This window comes from Quercus lobata, chromosome 6 (assembly GCF_001633185.2).
Source record: "Quercus lobata isolate SW786 chromosome 6, ValleyOak3.0 Primary Assembly, whole genome shotgun sequence".
Classification (NCBI taxonomy): domain Eukaryota; kingdom Viridiplantae; phylum Streptophyta; class Magnoliopsida; order Fagales; family Fagaceae; genus Quercus; species Quercus lobata.
In genome coordinates this window covers 44,379,580-44,394,568 of record NC_044909.1, presented here as the reverse complement: position 1 = coordinate 44,394,568, position 14,989 = coordinate 44,379,580, and the positions used below count along the sequence as shown (strand labels likewise).

The window sequence follows — 14,989 nt, the reverse complement described above, 5'->3', positions numbered from 1 at the left end:
TATATCACTCCTCTAATTACATTTCATTGCTTTAGCACGTCTCTTAAACCCATGGTTGTCAAAGTTCCGATTTGGATCCTACGATATTACGATATTACGATCCCACCTGCCTAAAACGATCTGAATCTTTCAAGGATCTTTGTGATTGTACGATTCTAACAATCTCAAACGATCCTAGTTTCTTGTAATCTTCTTCAACTTGACAGAAGACCCAGTTAGACCCAAATGAAAGATTACATCTCAATAGACTAAGTTTTGCTATTTTAATGTAGAGAAATAAAGTGTCAATTGAACCCAAATGAAAAATAACATCCCAATAGTGTCATGTTTTGATATTTTTAGCCTCTTTAAATGATGTTTACAAATGAATTTAATGATGTATAGTAATTACATCAAATGAATGCAAATTTTTGGTGTTTTTTTTCTTTTTTAAATGTTAACATGCCAATTTTTTTTCCTCAAATAATATAAGATTTTACGATTTACGATCCATGATCTCACGTAGGATCTCAATTTTGACAACCTTGCTTAAACCCAACCGACCTACTAAATATAAATGAAACCTTTGTTGTAAAGAGATATATAGTATTCAATAGCAAAACTAGTAATTGTATCTTTCGGCAATATGAAAGAGTGGATGACCACTTGAGATATATATTAAATACATACTCTCATGTTCATATCTATTGTTCTTGTCCGTTATTTCATTTATATTAATAATAGCTCTACATCGGTTTATATTTGTTGATGGTTACAACTCTTCTAAAGAGTGCAACTATCAACTATATATGAAAGGGTGTCTATAAATAGATCCCAGGTCTTTGAGGGCATTTCATCATTTTTTTTTCCCTTTTATTAATAGAGAAACTCTCTCCATTTGATTTCTGGCCTCATGAATTCAATCATGGGAACACCTTTTCCTTTTTTGGTTGGGGATCACACACTTGTTTTCAGTAACTGAATCCTGTGAAACCCAAAAAAAGGAAGAAGAAAAAAAAGAACATTGTTTGAGATATAGTAATTTTTTTCAAATATTTTAACTTTTAAGTTGGAAGTTATGATTGAAACATCACTTTTATATAAGTCTATTAGTGAAACAATATAAATTTTACATCAATTGCAACAAAAGTAAGTTAACAATTGTGAAAAAGTGTAAAAAAAATTGAATGTGCTAGACCTATTCAACAGAAAATGAGGTTTGTTCTTGCCCCGTGAGGGTTTGTTCTAGATACAAAAAATTATTATCATATCATCTGCCCGTGTGTGATGGCCCGGCTACTGGATTCAATTATTATCTGTACCTGTGTCTGATGGCTGGCAGTCTAATGAGGACAGCATGGTTTTTGTTTACATTTGTCGGTGAAGTTATATATGTACAACCCAATGTCAATTTGTTGAGGCTCATTTATAGTCACACAAAGTTTGTGCACTAGTGTCGTATAACTCAAATTCATGAATAAACAACATTTTAGCCATTTCATTCTACTCAAACCACAATCCAAACAAACACAGCGAAGAAAGATTTTTTGAGCAATTGTTATCAGTGCCAACAGATCAAAGATTTATTTGACATAACTAGAGGTTACACAAAAGAACAAGAACAAGAAGAAAAAAAAAAGGGTCTAAATACTCTAATAAGGGCTCTCCCCTATGACATTCCCAGGAGGATCATAGAAACAAATGGTTAAACTAGAGGAGTCTGCACACGAAGCTTGAGCACAACCCAACTGCAAAGAATTCTTCCACACCACTTGAGTGTAAACACCACACCTGTGATCCGGCAAGCAAGAGTTGTCAGTGTGATTATAGTACTTCTTCTCTCCCACCCATGAATCAACCACCATGCGCGGTGTCACGGCTTGACCACTAGCCCACATCTGGTTTGCACCGTACTTGCTGCTGCTCAAGTTTGCAAATTTGCAACCCATTTTGTTCCTTTGGTACCTCACAAGTCTGCTTGTGGCATTGGCTAGCTGCTCGCTCCAACTCAGAGGACCAACCCCAACTTCTGCTCTTGCTTGGTTGTGTCCATCCAGGTACTCCTTGGCTGCTGCACTAGGCTGCTGTGAAGGTCCTGAACCTTGTGCTGAACCTTGACATATGGCTAGAGCCATGAGTACAACTACAAGCAAAGCACAGGCCATGTTTTTTTTGGATCTAAAATGTGGTTATCAATGGTGGAGTTCAATTTATTTAAAGACATGCTTGATGCATTGGCTAGGTAGGTGGATATGGATCATGATAATTTTACTAGTTTGTCCTTGTTTTTAAGGAAATTCATTATGGGATGAAGGGTTATTTGGTCAAAAATAGATATGGACATAGGCATGGGAGTTGAGAGTCAAAGGGTTGGGACAGTGCTAACCCATGTTTGGGGTGCGGATATTCTGGGTTTTGGTGCTATATTATTGATGAAATCGGTAGGATTTATTATTTCCTGCATCAGAAGCACGTTAGATTGTTGACTTTTATCAATAAAAAAAGAGTCAGCCCCATGTGACATGCATTTATAATTTTTGCATGCACAAAATAATGCGTGCGAGTGTGGACTGAAGGTTACGTTTTGTTTGTTTTATGGTTCGTGCTGGACTAATAAAGGTCTTAACTCTTTAAGTATAACACGTTAAAAATAGAGTAATTTTGGGCCCAAAATGAGCTGAAGTTAGGCCCAAAATGAGCTGAAGTTAGGTCCGGCCTTGTGGTCGCAATTGGCTGTGCTAGCGAGATTTCGCTGTAATAATATCATCACCTATAAATGCAATGCTTAGGTGAATTTTTTTTAATTTCCTCCTCTTTTTTAAAAGTTGACAAGAATATAGTAGATTTTAGCCAGAAGCCTAGGCCGAGAAAGATATAATGCTTGAGTGGCTTTTGTTAATCCTTGATAAGTTACTTGACTCACTTGGAAACCCTAAAAATCCTAATTTTATATGCTACATGTTCATTGCTTTCTCTGACTTTTTGAGTTTATATCATATTTTTTTATATTAGGTGACTTACTTTTTATTGATGTTCACACTTCACATGTAATTCAAGAATATCTAGTAATTGCTCATAGTTTTGACATGATTCATTATAATAATTTTTTTTTTCACCAAGAAGGTAGAACCCTAACCAACTCAAACTTTGAACTTTACCTTAAAAAATGGTAAAGAGATTAAGACTACTTATTCACTTGAGCCAGTTCCTCTGTTATATTTTTTTTCCCTCAAAAAAATCATTTATCCCTTAATTTTGAAATTTTAGAGGATCTGTATCTAATGTGGGGCTTGCAATCTAAGAAAAATAAAAGGAAATAAGAGTTCGTTTATTTGTATGGGGAAAAGAGTTAGACTTTAGGTTTTCAATGGAGAATTTATCAATATAACCATTAAGATTCTTTAATTGCTCAAGTTCATATTAGGTAAAAATGGCATTTATTTAAATTGGTTAAATGCGGTCAACTTGTCTTAACAAGAATAATTAATCGGATCATTTTAATTAGATTGCAAGTTAAGAAAGTCAAACAGGAAGGAGCTTATTTATTAATTGTGTCGAGTTGACTCACTTTAATATGAATCCATTTACACCAAATACTAACTTGGAGAAAACTGTTTTTTTGTTTGCAAGTTGTGTTAAATATTACCATCCTCAAATTATAATTGACTATAAAGTTTGAGGCATGGTTGCCCTTAATCAAACGGGAAAAAGTGCCCTAAATAATTTCTTAAATAAACAACAATTTTTCGAAAGAACCAGGGGGATTATATGAATCAAAAGAAGCAAATGGGCCCAGTCTATCTTTCCCCTCTTGGTTGTATACATATATCCAAGAGGCCAAGACAGAGATAGCAATGAACCCTTCTGCAGAAAGAGACAAAACCCAGCTGGCTACAAAATTTGACTGCCTATGACAAAATAAAATAAAAAAATCTCAACGCACAAAAGTAACTGTTTGGTGTTAGCAATGAGGTCTTGAATTCATCAATGCACACCTACGAAGTCCTAGCTTTGATAATATTAAGAGCACGTCATGTTTGATAGGCTGTAATAAACATTTTAATATAATAGATATTTTTTTAACATAATTATTCAATTATTTAGTTATGTTTTTATTATAATGAATAATTATTCTTTCTGAATAGTCATTCTTCAAAATAAGGAATAATTATTCTTTATAAAAAAAAAATACTGAATATCTAATCTTTCATCTTATATAATAACTTTTTAAAAAAATTTCCTAAAAAGTCATTAATTGCCACATCTTCAAAATAAAAGAAAATAAATTTTCCTTGTTATTAATTATTAGCTCTATTTTAAACATCTTAAAATAAGTGTATTTTAGGAAATTTGACTTAAAAATGATTTAATTACACATTCTTTTTTATATTCTACTAAATTGTGGATGCATATTTAGGATTTTATTCTTAAATAGTCACCAAACTAATAAATAATAATACTTATTACATTCCAACTTAATATATTCCTTGTAATACTTATTCCTATTTCCATGTAATAATTATTATAGCATACTAAATGTGCCCTAAGTAGGTCTCTTTCTAAACACACACATACCTATGACCATTCAGCGTGGCTGAATTGAATTCTAGCCATGCAATTCTAGTTTCAGTCCATACGGGGACACCAGGGGCTTCAATGTTTGTATGCACTTGAAGCAAAACTCCATCACCTTTACAAACACAAGTTGCATCAAAATTCCATTTAAACCATCCTAGTTCGGCTGGGATCCGCAGAAACTGCTTGGCAGGACTAGAGTTAACTATTTTCCAAGCTTTAAAATGATCTTCATAACTTCTATTGATCATGATGTATAATTGTATTAGATTTTGTAAAAATTATCTCTATCGTTTTCATCGAGTCCCGATCCTCTCTATTAAGTGAAATGAAGAGAGTCCATTTCATAGTTCACAATATAGTACTATTACATTATTTAAAATTGGCACTAAATATATGTTAAAATTTAAAATATTTAATCGGGACTATGAAATCGACTCATTTCAAATGGAAGATGATCATGATCCATACAGATAGAACATTGAAATTATACTTCCAAAAAAAAGACAAAGCAAAAGGAAAATACAATCGTGCAAACTCCCAATTCCAAGTATATTAAGAATCCATTTGGATACTGATGAAAAGTGCATGCCTGCGTTTCACTTTTTTTTTTTTTTTTTTTTTTTTTTAAGAGCGTTTCATGTGCATTGTTCACAAAACCCACAAACCTCTTAACAAAACTTTCATTAAAAATGGGTCTCATGATACTATTCACACGTTTAAAAATTATTTTACTTTAGTATTTTCAGTTTTCAATGTAATAAACGGTATCCAAATACACTCGAAATGTCAATGTTTACGCAGAAGCGCAAGTTGCAAATTTGAGGCGTGCCCATGTGGAAATTCAGATTGGGTGTACCAATGGATTTCGATTTGGGCAGTTTCTGGAGTAAAACATTAGGTATTGGGAACACTTTAACAATCACGTCATTTCATACATACATTTCCTGCCACAAGGTGAAGTGAACCTTTGGTGTTAACAGCATACAAACATGTGACTGTGGCTCAAATGTCATCAAGACAAGACTCAAGAGGTGTCCCACGAACGTCGGTGGCCTCCCTAATCCATTAGTTTGGAATTTGGATAGGCCCTTGATATTGAATATTAATATTATTTTTCAGAATCTAAACCCTTTGCTTATGCAAAAATTTGCAAGCTACACAATTACATCACATAAACAGATAAACCGCCTCTTTCACACAGACAAGTTCTGGATTGATTACTACCATGATTGGCGTGCATGGTATATAGTTGCTATTGCATTACCAATTGCACCTATTCTCAAATCTCACCCACATTGCAATTTCTAGTGTTTCCAATATAATGGTGCTTTTAATTTCTTAGTACCTACAGCAGCATAAATCCTAGAACTAGATACTCAGAGTTGTTGCACTTGCACTATTGGCTATAGTCAGGTAAATTTTGGGTCTAGTGCTCCTTGGCCTTGCAGACACATAACAAGCGTTCGACATCTATCCATATCTTACGGGTTTAATACACAAAGAACAATGGACCCAAGGCACTAACTATCCTGTTTGCAATTAAAATGTACTAAAAAATACGCTGTGCCATACTGTATTATATAAAAGCAGCAGCAGGTGCACCAAATTTTATATGAAATCAAACAGTCCAACTAGCTATAGCTATACCTCCCCCACATTTCTATGGACTAGTAAAACTTTCTTCGGAGAAAGTGATGTGACTAAACAAATCAAATGCGTTCGCTGACTCTCTAAATCAACCTTGGCGATGCCACATTCGTATTGACAATTAAAAATAGAGAACAAGAGAGCCTTAATTTGAAGTACCTGGTTAGATTTTCTGGGAAAATGAAGTTCTAATAATAAGGAGTAATTGATTAAGGAAAAGTCAAAGGTCAACATCGTTGGCACGAAGAGCAGAGCTGGCTTTTATAGCAAAAGTACACAAGTCAGGGAGTGAGAGAGGCTGATGGGCCCGAGACAATGGCATGAGGAAGTAAATATGGCCTGGTTGTAGGTCCTCATCGTCGGGCACTTGGGGTGCGCACGTGCCAATGGATAAGGACTCGGAGCTGCAGAGGAAGCAGTTTGGGTTCTGGGAAGTGATTGCTTTGGCTTGGATTGGTTGCTTCAATTCTTGGACCCAACCATCCATGTCCATGTGAATCACCTTTGTTGTCTTGCTCTTGTTCTTGGTGGATGATAACTCATCCTCTTGTTTGTTGCCGTCTGCTTGTACTTGTTTTCCTTGTCCACCAATACTGCCTTTACTTGTCTTTGTTTTTGGAGATGAAACACAGCCACCCATGTCTATCACTATGATTCTCAGCTGTGTGTGTGGGGCTGTGAGAGTTTTGAGGTTTTGGATAGAGTTGTGGTTTAGCTGGGTGTGGGGGGTCATATTTTTATTGAAATAAATTCTGTAGGTTCAATTAAATTTGTGGGTTATGATCTTTACTGGGGGAGTTTATATTTGCCTAAATTTGTGGTCAAGCCTCTGGAACAGACTTGTTTGTACTTTTGGCCAATAGAAGGAATTTGTTGACAAAAGGAAACAAAGATATAATTTTACAAGTTTAGAAATTAAGGAATTAAGATTCTTTAGGACACTCAATTGAATTGGATGAAGTTTCTCAAAAAAACAGAAAAAAAAAAAATTGAATTGAATGAAGGCTGCAGTAGAAATAATAATCAGGTAATGGAATAATGATTTTTATCCATAAGTTTGGTAGTAAAGTATTATTTGCACCATATGGAAAGATTTAAATATTTTTTTTATAAAAAATATTATTTTTAAAAGTGGTTACACCTATTAGTATTAAGGAATAAGTGTAATATAGGTTCCAGTTAACTTAACTGATAAAGTTTTTTATGGTTACATAAAAAATTTGGGGCAATTCCAGTCTACACCAAAAATCGATTGATCTCTTGGTTTGATAATAAAAAATTATCATCAAGAGCGAATGCCATAGGTTGAAACTTAAAAAAAAAAAAAAAAAGTGTAATAACTAATGTAAGGACTCAATTTGTAGCGATCCCAAATTGGTATTGGGTTCGAACGTTTAAGGCCCAAATAATAAATTTGTAAAGAGTGGGCTAAAAGGCTAGGCCTTGGTGAACGGACAGTCGTTAGTCATGAGGTTCATCATGATTGCACAGAAGTGAACTGAGCGTATCTAGGAAGACTTTCTCCTCGGCATGGCCTGGGTGGCTCCAGTTCTGGGACCTTCTCCCGAGGGGCTTAATGTTCTTATTATTCTTTTTGGCGCTAGGTCACAATAGTCCTAGAGACGATACATAATGTTCTTTATGTCCCCCCCCCCCCCTTTCCGTGGATGAATTCTTATATTATATAGCCCCTCTCAGTTGATCCTGACATTCCATCTGTTGATCAGGTAGGTAACTACTCGAATGCTTGTCCCATCAGCCACCTTCCCCCACTTTCTGTTAGTTGCAGTAACCGAAGCCACACTGTTCAGGGGTCTTTTCCTCATTAATGCGGCTAGGATGTTTGTTGGCGCATTCAATGCGGAGGTGACAACTTTTCCTTGAACCGCTCTCACATTGTACCCTCGTGCACGTTCTACTGTACTCGCCCTTTCTTCTGGGAGCGCTCTGGGAGCTGCCTTTGATGGCGTGCCGTTCTTCCCTTCTAGGTTTTGGGATGCCGAGGACAGGATCGTCCTCGGCTACATTTCTAGGCCATTTGGACTTTCGCTGCATGTCCTTGGCAACGTCTCTCCTCGGCGCAGGCCTTGGGCCCTAATGTAAAGTGGGCCGGGGTCACAAATTCTCTGGTCCCACAACTAATAACTATGAAATTTTTATTATCTTATATTCAAATTGATCGAATTTTGTTACATTATGAATACTTCAATATATATCAGAAGGGCAGAGTGAGAAAATTTTTTCAAGGGGCCAAGTTAAATATTAAAAAAAAAAAATTATTAAGGAACTATCCTAAACCATAATAAATACACAATGTATATAACTTGTGTGGGGCCCAATAATTTGTGGCCTTGGCCCATTTGTTCATTGGGGCCCAAGGCCCGAGCCGATGAGGGTTATAACCCAGACTCGGTAATACAAGTACAGAATAGCCTTGAGATACAGCTGAGGACGATTCAGTCCTCGGCATGTTCGAGATCTCACTGAAAGGAAGGGCAAAAACGGTATAGGACCAGCTTGGAAGAAAATCTAAAATATCTAGGTCAATAGAGAAGGATACGCTGGAAAGTATAACAACCAGGGAAAGCTGTCCTACTGCCATTCAATACTCTGCACCTGACAGAGCCATACTCTTCAGCTTTTATAACCACCTCCAACCACTCTGGGTATGGGCTGATGGGACAAGTATCAGTCTGGGAAAAGTCGATCCTACACGTGGACGAAGGATAAGGAACACATGCGAGTATAAAAGGAAAGGAAAGGAATCTAGAGAAGTGACTGGGAAAAATGGCCAAAAACCAGAGCCTCCCAGCCCGCCTCCAGGAGAAAGACTCTTAGGGCGAAAACGACTTAATCATGTATGAACACCACGAAAAACCCACCGTTTGGTGACCAAGGTCTAGCCTTTCAAACCCACACTCTATAAATGATATTGTTTGGGCCTTTTTATGTACGAACTCAACACTGTTACGGTTCGTTAAGAATTGTGTCCTTACAACTTGTGTTTTGGACTAATTCAAAAGAATTGAGGAGTTAAAAGGCCTAAATTCTAAAATATGAGGGAGGCCAATTACTACATTTTTCTATAATTTGTAATTTTTTATGATTTGAATAATATATATAATTGAAAATTGAAAAAGATAGGGGCTTGGACCCCCCTAGCTTTGCCTATGGATATAGTCAATATTTGTTTAAATATTAATAATGTGATGAAATTTTTTACTGATTTATTTTGTTTAAATTATTTAACTTACATTAAAAAATTTGTAACTGTATCTAAAATCTAAAAAACAAGCTAAGTTATTTATAATTTTAATCTTGACCAACAGGCATTATAATCTAGTTGTAACTTTCATGGAATTTTAAATTCTAAGTCCATATTTGATAGTAGGAGAGAAAATATAAAAGAAATTTCTACACATATATGGCCAAGACTTTTTCCCCCATGAATCTACACGTAGCCAAAGTTGGGTCTTCCTTCCCTCAATAACTAGGTAAACTAAATTATCAAGTTTGGAGAATGTCAATTCTTTTTGACTAAAATGCTTTTTTGCATTTGTCTTCTTTGTTGTATTTATATTCCCAAAATACCAAAACCGTGTTGCATGATGTGTACATCGTTACTTTGGGAGGACATCCATTTGTAACCAAAATAAAATTGACACCACACTCGTGTTAAAAACCTAATGCAACCAGATTTTTTGTATATTAAAAAATATATATTTGCATAGAATTGGAAAAATTAGATTTGGCCTTCTTTGCAAATGCTAGAAACTGAGTTTTGTAAATTTTGGGAGCACTATGTAATGTATGCCCCTACATTTCAATCTTTTGAAGAAAATGCGATAAATCTTTTGAACTATTTTTAGGATTCACATCTCGAATAGCTCTTTTGTGCCGTTCTCTTTTTCTATAATTGCGGGACAGATGGCCTCACTTTCTCATTTGGACCGACACCGCTGCCCATTCACGTCAGCAATATTAATTAAAAAAATAGTAAACGTAGAAGATTGAAGTTTTTGCTGAGGATCTTAAACCATCTTCTTTTCTTTTTTTTCTTTTTTTGATAGGAAGACTTAAACTTATTATTAAGAGTATAATGAACTTATTACATCATGGATAAGAGCTTGCTCTAGGAAGCAAGGATTCTCTTCAATCCAAGCAATGAAGTCAGCAACATTCGAAGCATGTTTCGCTAGTAGATGGGCAGGTCTATTACCCTGTCTCCTAACATGAGAAAACTGAACCCCACAGAAATCCTTACATAGGTCTTGTATCCCTTGTACTATTGCAGCAACAGAGGAAGGTGGAATAGATGCTTCGCATAAGGCCTGGTGGATAACAAGTGATTCCCCTTCTACAATAAAATCTTGAATGCCGATGTCCTTTGCAAACAATAACCCAGCTTCATAAGCCATAGCCTCTGCCTCAACAGCCCCCAATGGAGCTTTTATCTTCTTGCTCAGTGCAGCCTCAAGCCGACCCATGTCATCGTGGATAATCACACCAACACCTATTGTTTTTTGACCCTTGAAAACCGCCCCATCAACATTCATTTTGAACTTGTGTATTGGTGGTGGCACCCATGACGCTTTGACCTCATCCCGTGTTGTCATGGTCCCCATGCACTCATTGGCTGCCTTGTACTCCTCCAAATATTGAGAAGCCCAATTCACTAGCTCCTTGCCATTCCTTTTCTTCCCACCATTTCGGACTTCATTCCTGTTATGCCACAAAGCCCATGCAATGCAAACAACCTTTGCTGTCATGTCCTCATCAAAGTGTTCCCCCACCACCATGTCCCACAACATGTCCTGGAATGAAAGCACTCCTTTATGACATGGCTTCATCACTATTTTCGAGCAAGACCATACCTCTTGGGTTCTTGGGCATGTCCAAAACAAATGGCCAGTCGTCTTAAACTCCATCTTGCACTCATCACAAAAGTGATCTTTTACCACGTTACGACGCATTGGGTTGACCTTCGTAGGGAGAATATCTCTGCATGCCCACCATGCAAAATGGCGAACTTTGTGTGGCAAAGATAAATCCCAGATTCTCTTCCAAAACAGCCGTAGTTGAGTCCTATCTGAACTTGTTCCTTGGTCGGCATATTTGGACAACCGCAAAGCCACCCTATAAGCACTCCTTACACTAAACTTTCCATTAGGTTCCTCTGCCCATATCAACTTATCTGTAGGAAGACGAGAGCTAAGCGGGATTCCTTTTATAACATCGGCTTCATGGGGTAAAAATAATGCATCAAGGACGTCTGTCTTCCAGCTTGTCGTAGCTTGATCAATCAGCTCACTTACCCTTGTATCTTGGTGCAAAAATTGTCTAGGTGAGGCAACTCTGTATGTGGAAGGTGAGGGTAGCCATTTATCACTCCAGATACGGATATTGGTACCATTACCAACTCTCCACCATATACCCTCTCTAACCAAATTTTGGGCAGCCATGATACTACGCCAAGAAAAGGACGGGTTGTTGCCAAGGGATGCCTCAACGAACTCACACTTCGGAAAATATTTCGCCTTAAGAACCATGTAAGCCAAAGAATCTTGTTTTGTTTGAAGCCTCCAACCCTGCTTAGCTAGGAGAGCCAAATTAAATTGTTTAAGTTGCCTGAAACCCATCCCTCCATTACTTTTTGGCTCACACATTTTCTCCCAACTAAGCCATGCTATCTTCTTGTCTTCTTCCTTCTGGCCCCACCAAAAATTCCTTATCATGCTTGTCAATTCATCACATAGTGCATCCGGCAATTTGAACCAACTCATTGTGTATGTAGGTATAGCTTGCGCCACCGCCTTGATTAGCACCTCCTTACCCACCTTAGACAACATCTTTTCCTTCCAACCAGTCAACTTTTTACAAAGCTTCTCCTTTATCTCATTGAAAGTGTTTCTTTTTTTCCTCCCCACCAACGAAGGCAATCCCAAATATTTCTCATGTTGCTTTATGACTTGGGCACCAAATCTTCACTTTATCTCCTCTTGGATCGCATTTGGAGTGTTGCTACTGAAAAATAATGATGTCTTGTCCCTGTTTAACGGTTGTCCAGAAGCTTGCTCATAAACTTTCAAGATGCTTTGGAGAACATCACAATTTGCCAGAGAGGCCTTACAAAAAATCAAGCTATCATCTGCAAAGAAAAGGTGTGATATTTTGGGCCACCACGAAAAACCGCAATTCCCTCCATCTCCCCATTTGCCACTGCAGCTTTAATCATTGATAAGAGTCCCTCTGCACATAAAATAAACAGATAATGCGATAAGGGGTCTCCTTGACGGATTCCCCTCGATGGGATAATATTACCCCTAGGGCTCCCATTAATCTTTATAGAGTAAGTGACAGTAGTAACACATTGCATAATAAGATTCCTCCACTTTTCATCAAAACCCAATTTTCCATTATTTTTTCTAAACACACCCATTCCACCCCATCATAGGCCTTACTCATGTCAAGCTTCAAAGCCATCTCCCCAACCTTACCCCCTTTTTTCTGACTAATATGATGCATAGTCTCAAAAGCCACAAGTACATTATCAGTAATTAATCTACCATGCACAAAGACACTTTGAGTGTCACTAATAATGGAAGGTAGGATTTTCTTTAGCCTATTGGCAATGGTTTTAGAGGCAAGCTTATACACTACATTGCACAAGCTAATAGGCCTATAATCAGTAACCTTTTTAGGACTCTTTACTTTAGGGATTAAAACAATGTGGGTTTTATTGAAATCAGGAGGACAAATACCATTGTTAAGGAAGTCCAATATCGTTGCTATGACCACCTCACACATATCGACCAAAAGTGTTGGAGGAATAAAGGAGGCATGCCATCCAGACCTGGCGCCTTCAAAGGGTACATCTGCTTTAAAGCCACTCTGAACTCTGCTGCATTGAAGTCTCTGGTAAGTAATTGGTTCATGAAATTCGTCACCTTTGGTTGGACTGTTTGGAGCATCTCTGAAAACTCTGTTGGTTGACTCGTAGTGAACAATTCCTTATAATAGTCCACTAACACTTCCTCCACCTTACCATCATCTACATGCCACACCTCATTTGCATCCATGATACCCTCTATGGAATTCTTCTTATGCCTGGCCGAGGCTTTTGCATGAAAAAAGCCTTTGTTTCTATCCCTTGATTGGAGCCAGTTAAGCCTTGGCCGTTGCCTCCACATGTCAGCCTCTTTTTCCAACCAGCAATTTAGTTCGACACGAGTTCTTTTTAGCTCTTGGTTGATCACAGGAGATGGAGGTTGGAGTTCAATCCATTCAAGCCGTTTTTGCACCTCAGCTACCCTCCTTCCAACATGCCCAAACTCCATCTTATTCCATGTTTCCAATCATGACCGACATTTTTCTAAGCAACTCCCTAGCATACACCCTGAGCTTGTCAACTTTCCTTCCTCCCTTGCATTCTGTACTACCTCTTCACACCTCTGGTTTCTCAACCATATTGCTTCAAATCTAAAAATTTTCCAAGCCCTCTTATTCCTCAGCTTTTGCACCAATCGAAGAGCCAGAGGCGAATGGTTTGAAACTGAGGATGTAAGATGAAAGAGTTTTGCCTCAGGGAATATATTAATCCACCCCTGAGTTGCCATTGCTCTGTCCAACCGTTCTCGAATCTACATCCCATCCGCTCGCTGGTATATCCACGTAAACTTTGGGCCAATGAAACCCAAATCCTGAAGACCATAGAAGTTAATGGCTTCAATAAAATTCTTCATCTGCTGCCTTGGTCTATCGCTACCCCCCTCCTTCTCCGAAGTGCCTGTTATTTCGTTAAAAGCACCAATTGTGAGCCAAGGTAGGGTAGAGGTACCTTTCAAGTGTTTAAGTTTTGCCCACGACTCAGGCCGTTTTGCTGTATCTGGATTGCATAAAACCCTGTGAGATGCCACCACCCTATCCCAGCTCCACTGTCTACTAAAGCATCAATATGAGTTTGAGAGTACGTTTGGACCTCCACTGTTACCCCTTCCTTCCAAAGCAAAGCTAAGCTACCACTCTTCCCTTCACTTGGTACTATCAGGCCATGTTTCATATTACAATTATCCTTAATATTGCTAATCCCCTCTCTGCTTAACTTCGTCTCCATAAGGAAGACGATAATGAGATCTTCGTTATTAATCACCTTCTCCAAGGCTTTAACTGACCGAAGGTTCCCAAACCCCCGACAGTTCCAACTTATAAGACTCATTGGTCTCGGCGGAGTTGCTCAGCAGCCTCCGCCGATTTGGAGTGTGTTGCCAGAAGAGTGCTTAAATTTTTTGTTTCCACGTCCAACCTCTGCTTTTTTCCGATGCACGTACTCTTAGTAATGCGACCATCATATTTTCTCTTTGGGCCACCTTCCGACTCTAACACCTCCATCCTATCCTAAACTTTTGGACCCATATAAAGTCTAGTCCAACTTCCAAGTTTCGAGCCTTCCTTAGTCTCCCATTTATTTTCTCCATTTCCTATAGCTGGCCCATGTTGGTGTTTATCATTGTTTTTACCCTTCCCCGTACTTCTTTTGGGCCCATTTTTATTTGCTTTTCCTTCCACAGGAACACCAACTCGGCCCATTTCAAACTTAACTTCCGTAGGGGATAACCTCAAACTTACGCTTTGTACGCCATATTGGTCTAAATGTCCTTGTCACAGCCTCTACGTTAATTGGTCTCCGTGTGAAGAACTTCGCAGCAACACATGCTCTAGTTGTTTTTTATCCTTTGATAAGTCACATTTCTTTCCTTCCGCTTCGGATAATGACAACTTCTTCCAT

At 37.9% G+C, this 14,989-nt stretch overlaps 2 protein-coding genes across 2 annotated transcripts; both read right to left on the bottom strand.

The window, feature by feature from the left end:
- Positions 1–1,449: 1,449 nt before the first annotated feature.
- On the bottom strand, positions 1,450–2,356 carry LOC115995438 (STS14 protein). Its single transcript, XM_031120010.1, has one exon. The coding sequence runs from the start codon at positions 2,142–2,144 to the stop codon at positions 1,632–1,634; it is 513 nt and encodes a 170-aa protein (XP_030975870.1). The 5' UTR covers positions 2,145–2,356; the 3' UTR covers positions 1,450–1,631.
- Positions 2,357–6,385: 4,029 nt separating this feature from the next.
- LOC115994116 lies at positions 6,386–6,924 on the bottom strand. The gene has a single exon (XM_031118145.1). It carries the CDS (start codon positions 6,842–6,844, stop codon positions 6,425–6,427), a length of 420 nt encoding a protein of 139 aa, XP_030974005.1. The 5' UTR covers positions 6,845–6,924; the 3' UTR covers positions 6,386–6,424.
- Between the last annotated feature and the right edge of the window lie 8,065 nt (positions 6,925–14,989).